This window comes from Lepidochelys kempii, chromosome 2 (genome assembly GCF_965140265.1).
Source record: "Lepidochelys kempii isolate rLepKem1 chromosome 2, rLepKem1.hap2, whole genome shotgun sequence".
NCBI lineage: Eukaryota > Metazoa > Chordata > Testudines > Cheloniidae > Lepidochelys > Lepidochelys kempii.
In genome coordinates, this window is record NC_133257.1 from 197,621,702 (window position 1) to 197,636,500 (window position 14,799).

At 44.0% G+C, this 14,799-nt stretch overlaps 1 protein-coding gene across 1 annotated transcript; it reads left to right on the plus strand.

Moving 5' to 3' along the window:
* Window positions 1-9,037: 9,037 nt before the first annotated feature.
* Window positions 9,038-11,740, plus strand: LOC140906029 (uncharacterized). The gene is made up of 2 exons (XM_073329522.1): window positions 9,038-10,472; window positions 11,062-11,740. The coding sequence occupies exons 1-2, from the start codon at window positions 9,890-9,892 to the stop codon at window positions 11,601-11,603; spliced, it is 1,125 nt and encodes a 374-aa protein (XP_073185623.1). The 5' UTR covers window positions 9,038-9,889; the 3' UTR covers window positions 11,604-11,740.
* Window positions 11,741-14,799: the final 3,059 nt, after the last annotated feature.

Below are 14,799 nucleotides of genomic sequence, written 5' to 3' on the forward strand. Positions count from 1 at the left end.
TACCAATGTGATATATGCCATCATGTGCCAGCAATGCCCCTCTGCCATGTACATTGGTCAAACTGGACAGTCTCTACGTAAAAGAATAAATGGACACAGATCAGATGTCAAGAATTATAACATTCATAAACCAGTCGGAGAACACTTCAGTCTCTCTGGTCACTCGATTTCTGACCTAAAAGTGACTATTCTTCAACAAAAAAATTTCAGAAACAGACTCCAAGGAGAGACTGCTGAATTGGAATTAATTTGCAAATTGGATACAATTAACTTCAGCTTGAATAGAGACTGGGAGTGGTTGAGTCATTATACAAAGTAAAACTATTTCCCCTTGTTTATTCCTCCCCCCACTGTTCCTCAGACGTTCTTGTTAACTCCTCGAAATGAGCTGGAAATGGCTCACCTTGATTATCACTTCAAAAGGTTCTTCTCTCCCTTCTATCCCACTCTCCAGCTGGTAATAGCTCATCTTAAGTGATCACTCTCCTTACAGTGTGTATGATAAACACCCATTTTTTCATGGTCTGTGTGTATATAAATCTCCTCACTGTATTTTCCACTTTATGCATCCGATGAAGTGAGCTGTAGCTCACGAAAGCTTATGCTCAAATAAATTGGTTAGTCTCTAAGGTGCCACAAGTACTCCTTTTCTTTTTACTAAAATTAACCATGTTGTGGGATCTGTATAAAGTGAAGCTGTCTCACAGTATCAAATCATGTTTGAATGCTATCTATATGCATGCTTTAACAGTGTGTGTGTATGGGGGGGGGCACGACACATGGAAACTGGAAGCCTCAACATTGTTGTTTTTTAATAGTGTAGATAGGAATTAAAAGTTGATTACTCACAGAAGGGCAAAAGAAGGTTTGTTTTGTTTGAGTTTCCATGAGTGTCCAACACCCTTTGGTTATAATTTGATGTGTTTGCAAAACTAAAGGGGAATCACAAAAAAGAGTACTTGTGGCACCTTAGAGACTAACAAATTTATTTGATCATAAGCTTTTGTGAGCCACAAGTACTCCTTTTCTTTTTGCAGATACAGACTAACACAGCTGCTACTCTGAAACCTGACAAAAAAGAGTAAGGATCTGTTCAATCAAGCAGCAGTGCTCTGAGCCATCGGCTACTCCCGCAAGCATCTAGACATATCTAGGTGAAGTAAACTAAATACATATTCTCAGTCACAATAATTTATTCTTCTGACAAACCTCTCCTATCCCCAGTAAGGATTTAAGAAGTTGAAGAGGACATTCCTACTCTGACAAACAACATAGCCAAAGAGAGCTTTGCAATGGAGGCTAATAACTTCCGAACATGGGTAGATTGTATAATATTGACTCACAGGCACATCCAAAATCTCCTTACAGGAATATTTTATGCTTTATCTGACTGCAAACACAGCAGTTAAAGCCTCTCCTGCCTAACCTAAGGAGCCTCTGGTGGAACAACTGTACACAAAGCAGCTTACTTTGCCAGTAGCTTTCTGTTTTATGCCTTGAAGATTATTGTTCAACAAGAAATTTCTTGCTCTTAACCTTCCAGCTTCTTGATCCTGCAGCGAGTCCAAATTCTGCTCTGATGTCACTGCATTGTTAGCATTTTGACTTAATGGCAGGATCATTTGAGAGAAAAAATTGGGCAAAATCCTGTTTAACTAGAATGTCCTTGATACAAAAATGGCTAGGAAGGTCATGGAAAACCTGTGACAGTTGAATGGATCCATTTTCAAGTACAGCAGGAACTATTTTAAAATTTTCCCCAGTTCCTCTATATTCAAAAGAGAGATCTGAGCCACAAAGCTCGCATCCAAATCTGAACTTTTCTATTAATCTATTTTACCTCATACAACTGTGTATTTCTAGTTCACTAGTAAAAATCCTCACCTGGCAGGAGTGGAAGGATAGTTCAGTAGTTAGGACAGAAGTTTGGCAGTTGGTCCAATTCCTTGTTCTACCAACTTCTTATGTGGTCTTGGGCAAGTCACCTGGACCAACGTCCATGAAGGTATTTAGGCTCCTAGTGTCCATTTAAATTAATGGAAGGAGCCTAATTACCTTGGTGGGTCTGGGCTTTAATCTCTCTATATTCTGTACAATGGGAGGCTATTGCTTCCCTTGCACTCATATACGGGGGCAATGGAGGTATCTTCGTAGATGTGCTATTAATTCAAGAAACTGTTAGCTCAAGTGCTTGGCTGATCTCAGCTTGCATATTACCACATGAGGAGAGAGGCATTTTCTAGGGTATTAAAAAATGTGCATTATGTATGGATCTCCCAGTTCCTACTGTTACAACAAGTTAATCAGTAGGGTCATTTAAGAGAGTTTGTGCAATAGCCTAAATCTGACTAGCTCAAAAACAGTTAGGATCAAGTATGGTGTTCAGCTACTGTTTTTGATATCCCCCTTGAGTAGATGATTGTAAGAATACTTAGGGAATTATGATTCCTCAGAATGGGACTTAAATATTCAGAACTCCAGTGTGTAGGGTTTTTGATCCCAGAGAATATCATGGGTACTCGGCAACAGACATTTCCTCACTCTACAGAGTGGGATTCCTGTTAATGAAGGGTGTCCCACTTAGTGTTAGAAACAGCACGGTTTTGTAGGGGTTGCTTTCCCATTCCTACACAACAGTCCGTACTCGGAGAAAGATTACTCTTGGGGTGTTTCACTAGAGAATACCGCAGCTTTTTTAAAAAAACATTCTCTGGTGGTTTATTGAACTGGAGGATGACAGTGGCTAGAAAATGTTTCTGAAATTTTTTTTTAAGTGACCAATGAAGTTGCATTACCAGAGATGACACCTACATGGGGCCAGGGGAGATTTGATTTAAATCACTAGTCAGGAAGAGTCGATTTAATCATAGATTGCTACATAAAAGTGCATTCTGGGTGATTGTTATAACATTAATACATATTCTTCACAACTCAAAGATAGATGTAGGTTTCATTTTTAGAAGGTACACACTGTACATTTTTAAAATGATTTATTTTGAAAACTTTACAAATTAGTTTTACAGCTATATCAGAAAATGAATGATTGTTTGGTTATTTCATTTACCAAAGGTAATTGAAGCAGATATTTATGAAGTCATTGGGTGGTGAACTATCTCTAATTCAACAGGTTAATAATTAATATTTGGAGGATTTTCTTGCCATGCTGTATTAGGAGGAGAACATCACCAGACAGACATTTAAATTGTTTTATTTAACTAAAACAACAACACTATGTATTCTGGACTTTTTTCTTCAACATCAAACATATAATATTTTAACAAAACAAGTATATGAATTTTTGAATTTAGTTAAACATTCAAGTTTTTTAAAATCAGGTTTGTTTTTGTTAAAATTGTTTTTAACTAAAATAGTTAAATGAAATATTAAAAAAAAAAATTAAATAGACTATGTCAGCCAGGTCAACACGAGAAACTTAAATATTGACTTCTGCAGCTAATTGAGCTGTCTTTCTTCATTTTCCTGTTTGTTCATAATCTGGAAAAGAAAAACAAGCTTTCCTGTTTTTTCAGGTCCCAAACGATTTTTCAATTTGGAATGAATTAGTCCAAAGGAAGAAAATATTCTTTCTACACTGGCAGAAGAAGCTACTGCTGTTAAAAGTGAGATCATCACTTCAACAGTCTCTGAATCCAAGTGCTTAAGTGACTTCCACCAGTTCACTGGTGTGACTTTCTTTAAAACATCATCAGCAAACATATGTTTCTTGAATGGTTCTTATTCCCAAACTGGGTCTCTTTTACGGCCTGCTGCCGTTGTAGGTTTTCCCTTCTACTGAGAGAATGGTATGGTATATCTCAAATCAAGGAAGGCTACACTCAGAAAGACCTCAAGACTTCTGGAATATGCTGCCCAAACAGTTTCACTTTTGTTTCTACTGCCTGTCCCTCCCTTCTCACATTTATGTCCAGACTTTTTCTCCTTGTCCAGATCTATTCCGCCCCCAACAATCTTCTATTCATTTAACTTTTTGAAACTTTATTCTTTTAGAGAGAGGTAAGGGATTGACTCTGTACACAAATTTGCAGAGGGACAATAGGGTTGAGGTCTGTTATTTCTCACCTCTCTATATTTATTTATTTAAAAACATTTTTGCTGTTAACAAGCATGTTACCTCTGGAGACACAAATCCACAGTTTGAGAACTGCAAAACTAAGCATCTTTGATGGTATCTTCTAGACTGAGCCCCATTGGGTAGATCGAAAGATTAACCTAAATAATATATACAGAAGCCCCTGGAACCTATAAGATTGGGTCCCTAATCCATGAACTATTGGAACTCATTTACAAAACTTTTCTTAAACCTTACATGAATATATTGTCTCATACTATAGAATTAGAATTTATAATCCCTATTCCATGATGAGATATCTTTGAGCTATAATGTATCTTAATTAAAAACTATCTTTAGATAAAATGCTTTTTGAGGAAAAAAACTTATCAAAAAATCCAATTGAAATAAACAAAAAAATCGGATTTTTTTTATATCATTTATTTTCATCTACCCTGCATGGATTCCAGAGAGCGTGGATAGGGGGCAGGGTGAGTGTCCTCGGGTACCTCCATCACTGTCCTAGTGCATCACCTCTCATTCATAAACACACTTGGGCTGTTTTCCTTCCATCACATATACCTTTTATTCCTCTGCTGTTTTACATACACAACAGAACCCAGGCATCTTGTAGCAGAAGCTTTCCACACATCCTCCCTCCACAGCACAGCTCACTTGTGACTAAGTTTCCCCTTCCTTCCTGCTCCTTCTACTTCTTTCCTCCCAGTTGCATCATTAGTCCAGTGGTTACCACCCAGGTGCGCATAATCCCCGAACAGAAAGTCTTCAGTTGCTCACAGCTGAACCTGCAACCCTCTTCAGGCTGCAGCAATGCACTGATCAGGGTGCTGCTGCTAGCACTGTGTAGCTGTGGGTCACAGAGGCAGCTGAGCCCCCTTCTGCATAGTAGGAGGGGGAGCAGTGCAAGGAGGGTCTCTTGCATGTATGAATCTCAGGGGGGCATTTGGGCGATAGCAGAGACTAAGATGGGCACTTGGCCTTCCCCCACCCTGTTCACCTCAATGAGTTTTGAACTGCATTGCCCTCCAGCCCCTTCTCAATGAGGCATTAATATTGTTATGCTGAGAGCTGCTAATGGCTGGTCATTAGGGGTCATTTATGTATAGAAACAGTTAAAGATGGCATGTTACAACCGCACCCAGAGAGACTGAGTGAGACTCATTTTCTTTAGTATGAGAGACAAGGTGGGTGGGTGAGCAGAACAGTGTGTACAAATTTACTTTCTTTTGTCTAACCTTGAAAGCTTTCAGGCTTCTTTTTTTGGCACAGCTGTCCAAAGAGAGGAAGGTGGCCAGGGCAGTGTTAGGTGAGGCAGTCTCCTTGAGTTTGAGCAGTTACAGTATGTCTTCGCTTCAGACTTAACTTGGGCTCTTGCTCATGTTGCCCCTACCCTAACTTGTCTCCTGAGCACCCACAAAGCCCTCTCACCCAAGTTTAGTAGTGCTTTCAACCCAGGTTGACTGGCACAGCATGGGGTTAGAGACTGGGTTTCACTTGGGCTGGTAACATTCCCCTTTGTAGTGAGGACACAGGCTGAGTCACTTGACTGCTGATTGTCCTCGAATGCCATTGCCTACCCACAATTTCCCCCATGTGTGCAGCTGGGAAAGAATGATAGTGGCTCAGCTTACAGTACTAAAAAGAACCATGGGATATGCCCCCAGAAGTCCGAGTGACACAAATGGGGGAACACAGCACCGGTGAGAATGTGATGACTCAGGCATGGCTTTGCAGACTGGCTGCTCACTGTTGTGGTAGGGTAGCCCCAGTGTTGACCAATCACTCAAGTTAACTCTGTAGTGAAGACCTACCTAGAGGGGGTTTTCCTAGGTTAGCTGATCTCAATTTGCTTGTTACCACAGGAGGAGAGAGGCATTTTTTAAGGTATTAAAAATATGCACTATGTATGGATCTTCCTCTGAGACACATTGTGTGTGTTAAACAGTCAGATAAGTGCAGTGAAGGCACTTAAAACCACCCCTCCCTCCCCAAACCAAACAAACATTAGGTCAATCTGCACTACAAAATATGCTTACTGACTAATTGATATGGTTGGACCTATTTATTTAGAAGGTATTAAATCATGAGCCAGATACTATGATCCTTAGCTGAATAAAACTTCCATGGGCTTCACTGGGAGTTTTGCTTAAGTAAAGATCACTGACTATGGCCCTATGGTATTACCAGGTTTTTAAAATAAGCTTTTAATGGGGATAAAGCTATTGAACTCCTTTGTAAAGTGATTTCAGACCTAACAATGAATAGTGCTATGTAAGAGCTAGGTGGTATTATTATTAATTATTATTGGCTTTTACTGAACTGTAGACTGCAAGGGGCTAGAAAATGTTTCTAAAATGGTTATTTTAAAGATTTTAGGTTGAAGTTTTTAATGTTTCCCGTGGCAGCCCTCTTTCCATTGTCATTTCCAGGATCCAAGGTCTATAATATAGACAGAACACATATATACTATAGATCTATGAAGTCTGTCCTGCCCGTCACGGGACTTCTATTTATGGAGAAAGCTAAACAGCTGTTATGTGACTTAGGGTTTTCAGATTTCACAGCAGTTAAGGTAAGCTGGTGAGAGATGGAGATCATAACATGCCATCTAAGCAATCTGTTTAAAGAAATAAAAAAAAGACCGATGAATGTACAGTTTGAGCAATAGCATGGATTTCTCTGTCATCTCTTGGAAGAATATAAACCCTAACTTGGCTTCAATAAAAATGAGATAGCCATGTGCAAATGTGCCATTCCTGACAGTACATTTGCCTTTATGTGTCAAGGTATCGCTGGTGCAAAGAAGGCAAAAGACACATGAACACAAATACCGCCAGTAGGTATGGATGGAAATTAGTCCGAAGTCTGAATCCATGCTCTTTGAATAACAAAAAGTCATCACTGCTGCAATATAATGCAAAGAAAAGTGCTTGGATGAGATGGGAGACCTGTTTTTAGAAAAGAAAAAAAATGTTATGCAGCAGTTGTATAGCCTATGAAATAATTGTAAGTTTACAAACAAGTTATTTTTCTTGCTGCAAAGAGGAGATGACCAGTACAGTCACAGGCTGAGGATGTTGCCCTCACTAATGTTAAAAAGCAGTGTCATTTCTTTGTTCTTTGCTGGGTTCTGCACATTGTTGCGGCAGAATGTGACAAATACACAAGACAAAAACTCTGAAACTATTTTTGTTCTTTGTGAAGAGAGGTCTGGAACCTGCAACATCCACACACACCTCCAGCTTCTATAGAATGGCAGGGTTTCACTCAAACAGCACAATCTGCAGTGACTCAGTTGCTGACACTTAACAAGAAGTTTGTTCTTCCCAAGATGGAGAGAAAAGATTTTGACCACTGCGAACAACTTGACGCTGGGATCACTATGGGAGCAAGGAAAACGTGATTCACAGCTGTGTACTGAACTGCAGCCCATACATGGAGACGTTTCATTTAAGGATATCAGCAAGTCAAGCACCATCAGCAGTTATGCCAGCTAGAGGCAAAATTCCTACCTTCCAGTAGGCAGTGGTGTGCTGGGGAAAAGGGAGAAGATGAAAAGCCTGAGTGATGGGGCCTGGAAGTAGTAGTCTTTGAAAGGCATAAAGCTTCCTATGGCACTGGGAGAGGTGGCCTGGAAGTGGTTCTTGCTCTGCTTTTGGAAAAGTATAGCCCAGTGGTTCTCAAACTATTGTACTGGTGACCCCTTTCACATAGCAAGCCTCTGAGTGCAACCCCCCCTTTAAAAATTAAAAACACTTGTTTATATATTTAACACCATTATAAATACTGGAGGCAAAGCGAGGTTCGGGCTGGAGGCTGACAGCTCGCAACCCCTCATGTAATAACCTCGCGATCCCCTGAGGGGTCCCGACCCCCAGTTTGAGAATTCCTGGTATAGCCAGTGGACCCTATTATAAAGCTCTGTTAGGTCTCAGTCCTGCAAGATGGTGAGCACCATGGCTCCAGTCCAACAAAGCATTTAAGCATGTGCCTCACTTTAGGAATGTGGATAGTCCCATAGAAGGCAGTGGGGCTACTTTTGTGTTTATAATTAAGCACAGTTTAAGAGTGTTCCTAAATTAGGCCCAGAGTGCTGCTGAGCACCTTGCTGCATGGCGTCTGTAGTACCTGAATGGACGAGGGCCTGGTCTCTTTGCTCTCTATTTTCCTCTTCAATCACATATCCAGGGGACAGTGCAATGGAGCCTTAGATACCTGATGTTTAGGCACAAATGGTGTTAATTTATACAAAAGCTTTCATAATCCTCAATCACTTGTTTATCAAGTTCACAATCAGCAAGTTTCTTTACTGTGCTGTGAAATTTGAAAGTCATCATCATTTGTAATAACCAAGGTGCACTAGCCATTTGTTATTTTTTAGCTACAATGTGCAGTGTCTGTGTGAGGGGAAACACCACATGGCACTCTGGGGTTTGTTGTTTGTTATAAGCCATTGTCTGATATGCTTTTTGAAAATTAAGGGTTAATAAGCACGCATAATTTTAAAGGCAAATCAATGTGCAGTAATGTTGGGAAACAAAAATCTTTTTGTGCAATAATATTTAAACATGAAAAGGTACCATTATATTGAACAAAGTCACCCTTATTGAAAAATCCCATTAAGTTTAATAGGTTTCTCTAGAAATTTAACACAATTCTGTAGCAATTGCTCTAAAATGCCATTCAATATAATTCATAGTGCATGATATCCTTTCTATAGAATTGAATTATATAGAGCAGAATAGCCTTGCTTCCTGAATTCTGTAGGTTGCATTAAAATTCTTTGGAAATGTTTTCATTCTCTAGTAAATTATTCTGACTTTTCTAGAAGGGTAGGAAACATTTCAAATGGAAGAATTTTGACTAGTGGTTTGCTCCCTTGCAAAATGTTCTGACTTCTAAATGCTTAACTTCGTTAGAGCATATTTAGCTTGTTGTTGTCTCATGGCTGTGCAAATAAGCAATATGCCTTATGGGTTCAGTCCTGTTCTCACTAACAGCACAACTACCATTAATACCAAAGCTCCCAATGACTTGAGTGAGAGCAGGAACTGGGCCTCGTAGTTATATTTTTGTGCAGTGAAGAGAATGTGTTGTTCTCACTGCACTCTTTGCTCAGTATTACAGCCCCTTGGAAGGGAAATTCTGTCCTGTTTAAGTTTAGTACGATCCCTGAAGTCCTCTGCTCTCCTCAGCTTTAAACCAAACTATTTAGCAACTGAACTTTAAAGCCCTTTTATGCTTTTCCCAAAAGAGACAAATTTTATGTTCTTAATGAACTGTTTGAGTTAGCAGTTCCTGGCTGCACATTTAGGGCCAGACTGTAGAGCTCTTGCTCGCATTGGTGAGCACTTAGGCCTTTTCTACACTGACAAGTTGCTGGGCAGTAAAGCAGCTTCCTGCGGCTGTAACTCCCGAGGTGCACACACGGCCAAGCCACTTAGCCCTGGTCTACACTAGGACTTTAGGTCGAATTTAGCAGCATTAAATCGATGTAAACCTGCACCCGTCCACACGATGAAGCCCTTTATTTCGACTTAAAGGGCTCTTAAAATCGATTTCCTTACTCCACCCCTGACAAGTGGATTAGTGCTTAAATCGGCCTTGCCGGCTCGAATTTGGGGTACTGTGGACACAATTCGACGGTATTGGCCTCCGGGAGCTATCCCAGAGTGCTCCATTATGACCGCTCTGGACAGCACTCTCAACTCAGATGCACTGGCCAGGTAGACAGGAAAAGAACCGCGAACTTTTGAATCTCATTTCCTGTTTGGCCAGCGTGGCAAGCTGCAGGTGACCATGCAGAGCTCATCAGCAGAGGTGACCATGATGGAGTCCCAGAATCGCAAAAGAGCTCCAGCATGGACCGAACGGGAGGTACGGGATCTGATCGCTGTTTGGGGAGAGGAATCCGTACTATCAGAACTCTGTTCCAGTTTTCGAAATGCCAAAACCTTTGTCAAAATCTCCCAGGGCATGAAGGACAGAGGCCATAACAGGGACCCGAAGCAGTGCCGCGTGAAACTGAAGGAGCTGAGGCAAGCCTACCAGAAAACCAGAGAGGTGAACGGCCGCTCCGGGTCAGAGCCCCAAACATGCCGCTTCTATGACGAGCTGCATGCCATTTTAGGGGATTCAGCCACCACTACCCCAGCCGTGTTGTTTGACTCCTTCAATGGAGATGGAGGCAATACGGAAGCAGGTTTTGGGGACGAAGAAGATGATGATGAGGAGGAGGTTGTAGATAGCTCACAGCAAGCAAGCGGAGAAACCGGTTTTCCCGACAGCCAGGAACTGTTTCTCACCCTGGACCTGGAGCCAGTACCCCCCAAACCCACCCAAGGTTGCCTCCTGGACCCAGCAGGTGGAGAAGGGACCTCTGGTGAGTGTACCTTTTAAAATACTATACATGGTTTAAAAGCAAGCATGTGAAAGGATTACTTTGCCCTGGCATTTGCGGTTCTCCTGGATGTACTCCCAAAGCCTTTGCAAAAGGTTTCTGGGGAGGGCAGCCTTATTGCATCCTTCATGGTAGGACACTTTACCACTCCAGGCCAGTAACACGTACTCGGGAATCATTGTAGAACAAAGCATTGCAGTGTATGTTTGCTGGCATTCAAACAACATCCGTTCTTTATCTCTCTGTGTTATCCTCAGGAGAGTGAGATATAATTCATGGTCACCTGGTTGAAATAGAGTGCTTTTCTTCAGGGGACACTCAGAGGAGCCCATTCTTGCTGGGCTGTTTGCCTGTGGCTAAACAGAAATGTTCCCTGCTGTTAGCCACGGGGTGGGGGGAAGGTTGAGGGGGTAGCCACGCGGTGGGGGGAGGTAAAATGTGACCTTGTAACGAAAGCACATGTGCTATGTATGTAATGTTAACAGCAAGGTTTACCCTGAAAGAGTGTAGCCACTGTTTTATAAAATGTGTCTTTTTAAATACCGCTGTCCCTTTTTTTTTTCTCCACCAGCTGCATGTGTTTCAATGATCACAGGATCTTCTCCTTCCCAGAGGCTAGTGAAGCTTAGAAAGAAAAAAAAACGCACTCGCGATGAAATGTTCTCCGAGCTCATGCTGTCCTCCCACACTGACAGAGCACAGACGAATGCATGGAGGCAAATAATGTCAGAGTGCAGGAAAGCACAAAATGACCGGGAGGAGAGGTGGCGGGCTGAAGAGAGTAAGTGGCGGGCTGAAGAGAGTAAGTGGCGGGCTGAAGAGAGGGCTGAAGCTCAAATGTGGCGGCAGCGTGATGAGAGGAGGCAGGATTCAATGCTGAGGCTGCTGGAGGACCAAACCAGTATGCTCCAGTGTATGGTTGAGCTGCAGCAAAGGCAGCTGGAGCACAGACTGCCACTGCAGCCCCTCTGTAACCAACTGCCTTCCTCCCCAACTTCCATAGCCTCCACACCCAGATGCCCAAGAACGCAGTGGGGGGGCCTCCAGCCAACCAGCCACTCCACCACAGAGGATTGCCCAAAAAAAAGAAGGCTGGCATTCAATAAATTTTAAAGTTGTAAACTTTTAAAGTGCTGTGCTTAAAGTGCTGTGTGGCATTTTCCTTCCCTCCTCCACCATCCCTCCTGGGCTACCTTGGTAGTCATCCCCCTATTTGTGTGATGAATGAATAAAGAATGCATGAATGTGAAGCAACAATGACTTTATTGCCTCTGCAAGCGGTGATTGAAGGGAGGAGCGGCGGGTGGTTAGCTTACAGGGAAGTAGAGTGAACCAAGGGGCGGGGGGTTTCATCAAGGGAAAACAAACAGAACTTTCACACCGTAGTCTGGCCAGTCATGAAACTGGTTTTCAAAGCTTCTCTGATGTGCACCGTGCCCTCCTGTGCTCTTCTAACCGCCCTGGTGTCTGGCTGCGCGTAACCAGCAGCCAGGCGATTTGCCTCAACCTCCCACCCCGCCATAAATGTCTCCCCCTTACTCTCACAGATATTGTGGAGCGCACAGCAAGCAGTAATAACAGTGGGAATATTGGTTTCGCTGAGGTCTAAGCGAGTCAGTAAACTGCGCCAGCGCACCTTTAAACGTCCAAATGCACATTCTACCACCATTCTGCACTTGCTCAGCCTGTAGTTGAACAGCTCCTGACTACTGTCCAGGCTGCCTGTGTACGGCTTCATGAGCCAGGGCATTAAGGAGTAGGCTGGGTCCCCAAGGATACATATAGGCATTTCAACGTCCCCAACAGTTATTTTCTGGTCTGGGAATAAAGTCCCTTCCTGCAGCTTTTGAAACAGACCAGAGTTCCTGAAGATGCGAGCGTCATGTACCTTTCCCAGCCATCCCACGTTGATGTTGGTGAAACGTCCCTTGTGATCCACCAGAGCTTGCAGCACTATTGAAAAGTACCCCTTGCGTTTATGTACTCGGCGGCTTGGTGCTCCGGTGCCAAGATAGGGATATGGGTTCCGTCTATGGCCCCACCACAGTTAGGGAATCCCATTGCAGCAAAGCCATCCACTATGACCTGCACATTTCCCAGGGTCACTACCCTTGATATCAGCAGATCTTTGATTGCGTGGGCTACTTGCATCACAGCAGCCCCAACAGTAGATTTGCCCACTCCAAATTGATTCCCAACTGACCGGTAGCTGTCTGGCGTTGCAAGCTTCCACAGGGCTATTGCCACTCGCTTCTCAACTGTGAGGGCTGCTCTCATCTTGGTATTCACGCGCCTCAGGGCAAGGGAAAGCAAGTCACAAAGTTCCATGAAAGTGCCCTTACGCATACGAAAGTTTCGCAGCCACTGGGAATTGTCCCAGACCTGCAACACTATGCGGTCCCACCAGTCTGTGCTTGTTTCCCGAGCCCAGAATCGGCGTTCCACAGCATGAACCTGCCCCATTAGCACCATGATGCATGCATTGGCAGGGCCCATGCTTTCAGAGAAATCTGTGTCCATGTCCTGATCACTCACGTGACCGCGCTGACGTCGCCTCCTCGCCCGGTATCGCTTTGCCCGGTTCTGGTGCTGCATATACTGCTGGATAATGCGTGTGGTGTTTAATGTGCTCCTAATTGCCAAAGTGAGCTGAGCGCCCTCCATGCTTGCCTTGGTATGGCGTCCGCACAGAAAAAAGGCGCGGAACGATTGTCTGCCGTTGCTCTGACGGAGGGAGGGGCGACTGACGACACGGCTTACAGGGTTGGCTTCAGGGAGCTAAAATCAACAAAGGGGGTGTCTTTACATCAAGGAGTATTTCAGGCAGGACTTCACGGAGGGTTCCAATAAGAAATGGTGCACCTAAGTTATTGTTCTTATTGGAACGAGGAGGTTAGCCTGGCCTCTGATTGATACATGGCTAGATTTACCTCGCTGCACCTTCTCTGTGAGTGACTGCAGTGTGACCTAGAGGAATGAGTTCCCTAGACAGGGGAGGAGGCAAATGAGTACAAAACAAATCTGGTCTATTTCTTGTTTTGATCCACTCCATCTATCTTTTACATCTTTGGCTGGCAGCAGACGGTGCAGAAGGACTGCATGCCATCCACATCTCATGGCTGCTCAGCAGAAGATGGTACAGTACGACTGCTAGCCATCCTCATCTCTTGCCTGCCTGGCAGAAGATGGTACAATACGACTGCTAGCAATCCTCATCTCTTGCCTGCCTCTCAGAAGATGGTACAGTACGACTGCTAGCAATCCGTATCGCCTGCCTGCTCACCATAAGACGGTTCAATAGGACTGACTGCAGGACTAAAGAGAATGACCTGGTCAAGTCACTCCAAATTTAGTCCCTGCGCCCATGTCTGCCCAGGCGCTCCCAGCCGACGTAGCCAGGAGCACCTCGGACACGATGAGGACAGCTACCAGTCGTACTGCACCGTCTGCTGCCAGAAGGCAAGGGGTTGCTGCTACTGTGTAGCAAAGCCGTACCGCGTCTGCCAGCACCCAGGAGACATAGGGTGACGGTTACCTGAGCGGGCTCCATGCTTGCCGTGGATGGCGTCTGCACAGGTAACTCAGGAAAAAAGGCGCGAAACAATTGTCTGCCCTTGCTTTCACGGAGGGAGGGAGGGAACGGGGGCCTGACGATATGTACCCAGAACCACCCGCGACAATGTTTTAGCCCCATCAGGCATTGGGATCTCAACCCAGAATTCCAATGGGCAGCGGAGACTCTGGGAACTGTGGGATAGCTATCCACAGTGCAACGCTCCGGAAGTCGACTCTAGCCTCGGTATGGTGGAAGCACTCCGCCGAGTTAATGCACTTAATGCACTTAGAGCATTTTCTGTGGGGACACACACACTCGAATATATAAAACCGATTTCTAAAAAACTGACTTCTATAAATTCAACCTTATTCCATAGTGTAGACATACCCTTAGTGCGCAGAAATTGCACAGTTGCAGCACTGTAAAAGAAACCACCCCAATGAGAGGCGTAGAGTTTTCTGCGCCAGGGCTACAGCACTGCAGTGCCAGTGTAGACGCTGTGGTGACTGGCCTGCAAGTGTCCCACAATGCCTGTTCTCACCTCTTTGGCCATCGGTTTGAACTCTACTGCCCTGCCCTCAGGTGACCAACTGTCATCCCCACCCCATATATTCCTTTGCAAATTTGAAAGTCCCCCTCCTGTTTGCTCGGTGATGCGTGCAGTGGTCTCAGTGCATCTTTCCAGGTGGCCATGCCTGCTCCACGCGCCAGGCAATCCACCGTTTCGAGCAATGCCGAGCTGCTGGACCTCAT

Excerpts from the sequence above, each read along its gene's own strand:
- LOC140906029 (XM_073329522.1), top strand. The coding sequence starts at position 9,890 with ATGCAGAGCTCATCAGCAGAGGTGACCATGATGGAGTCCCAGAATCGC. Across the intron at positions 10,473-11,061 it reads AGGTGGAGAAGGGACCTCTG|CTGCATGTGTTTCAATGATC; the intron begins GTGAGTGTACCT and ends TTTCTCCACCAG.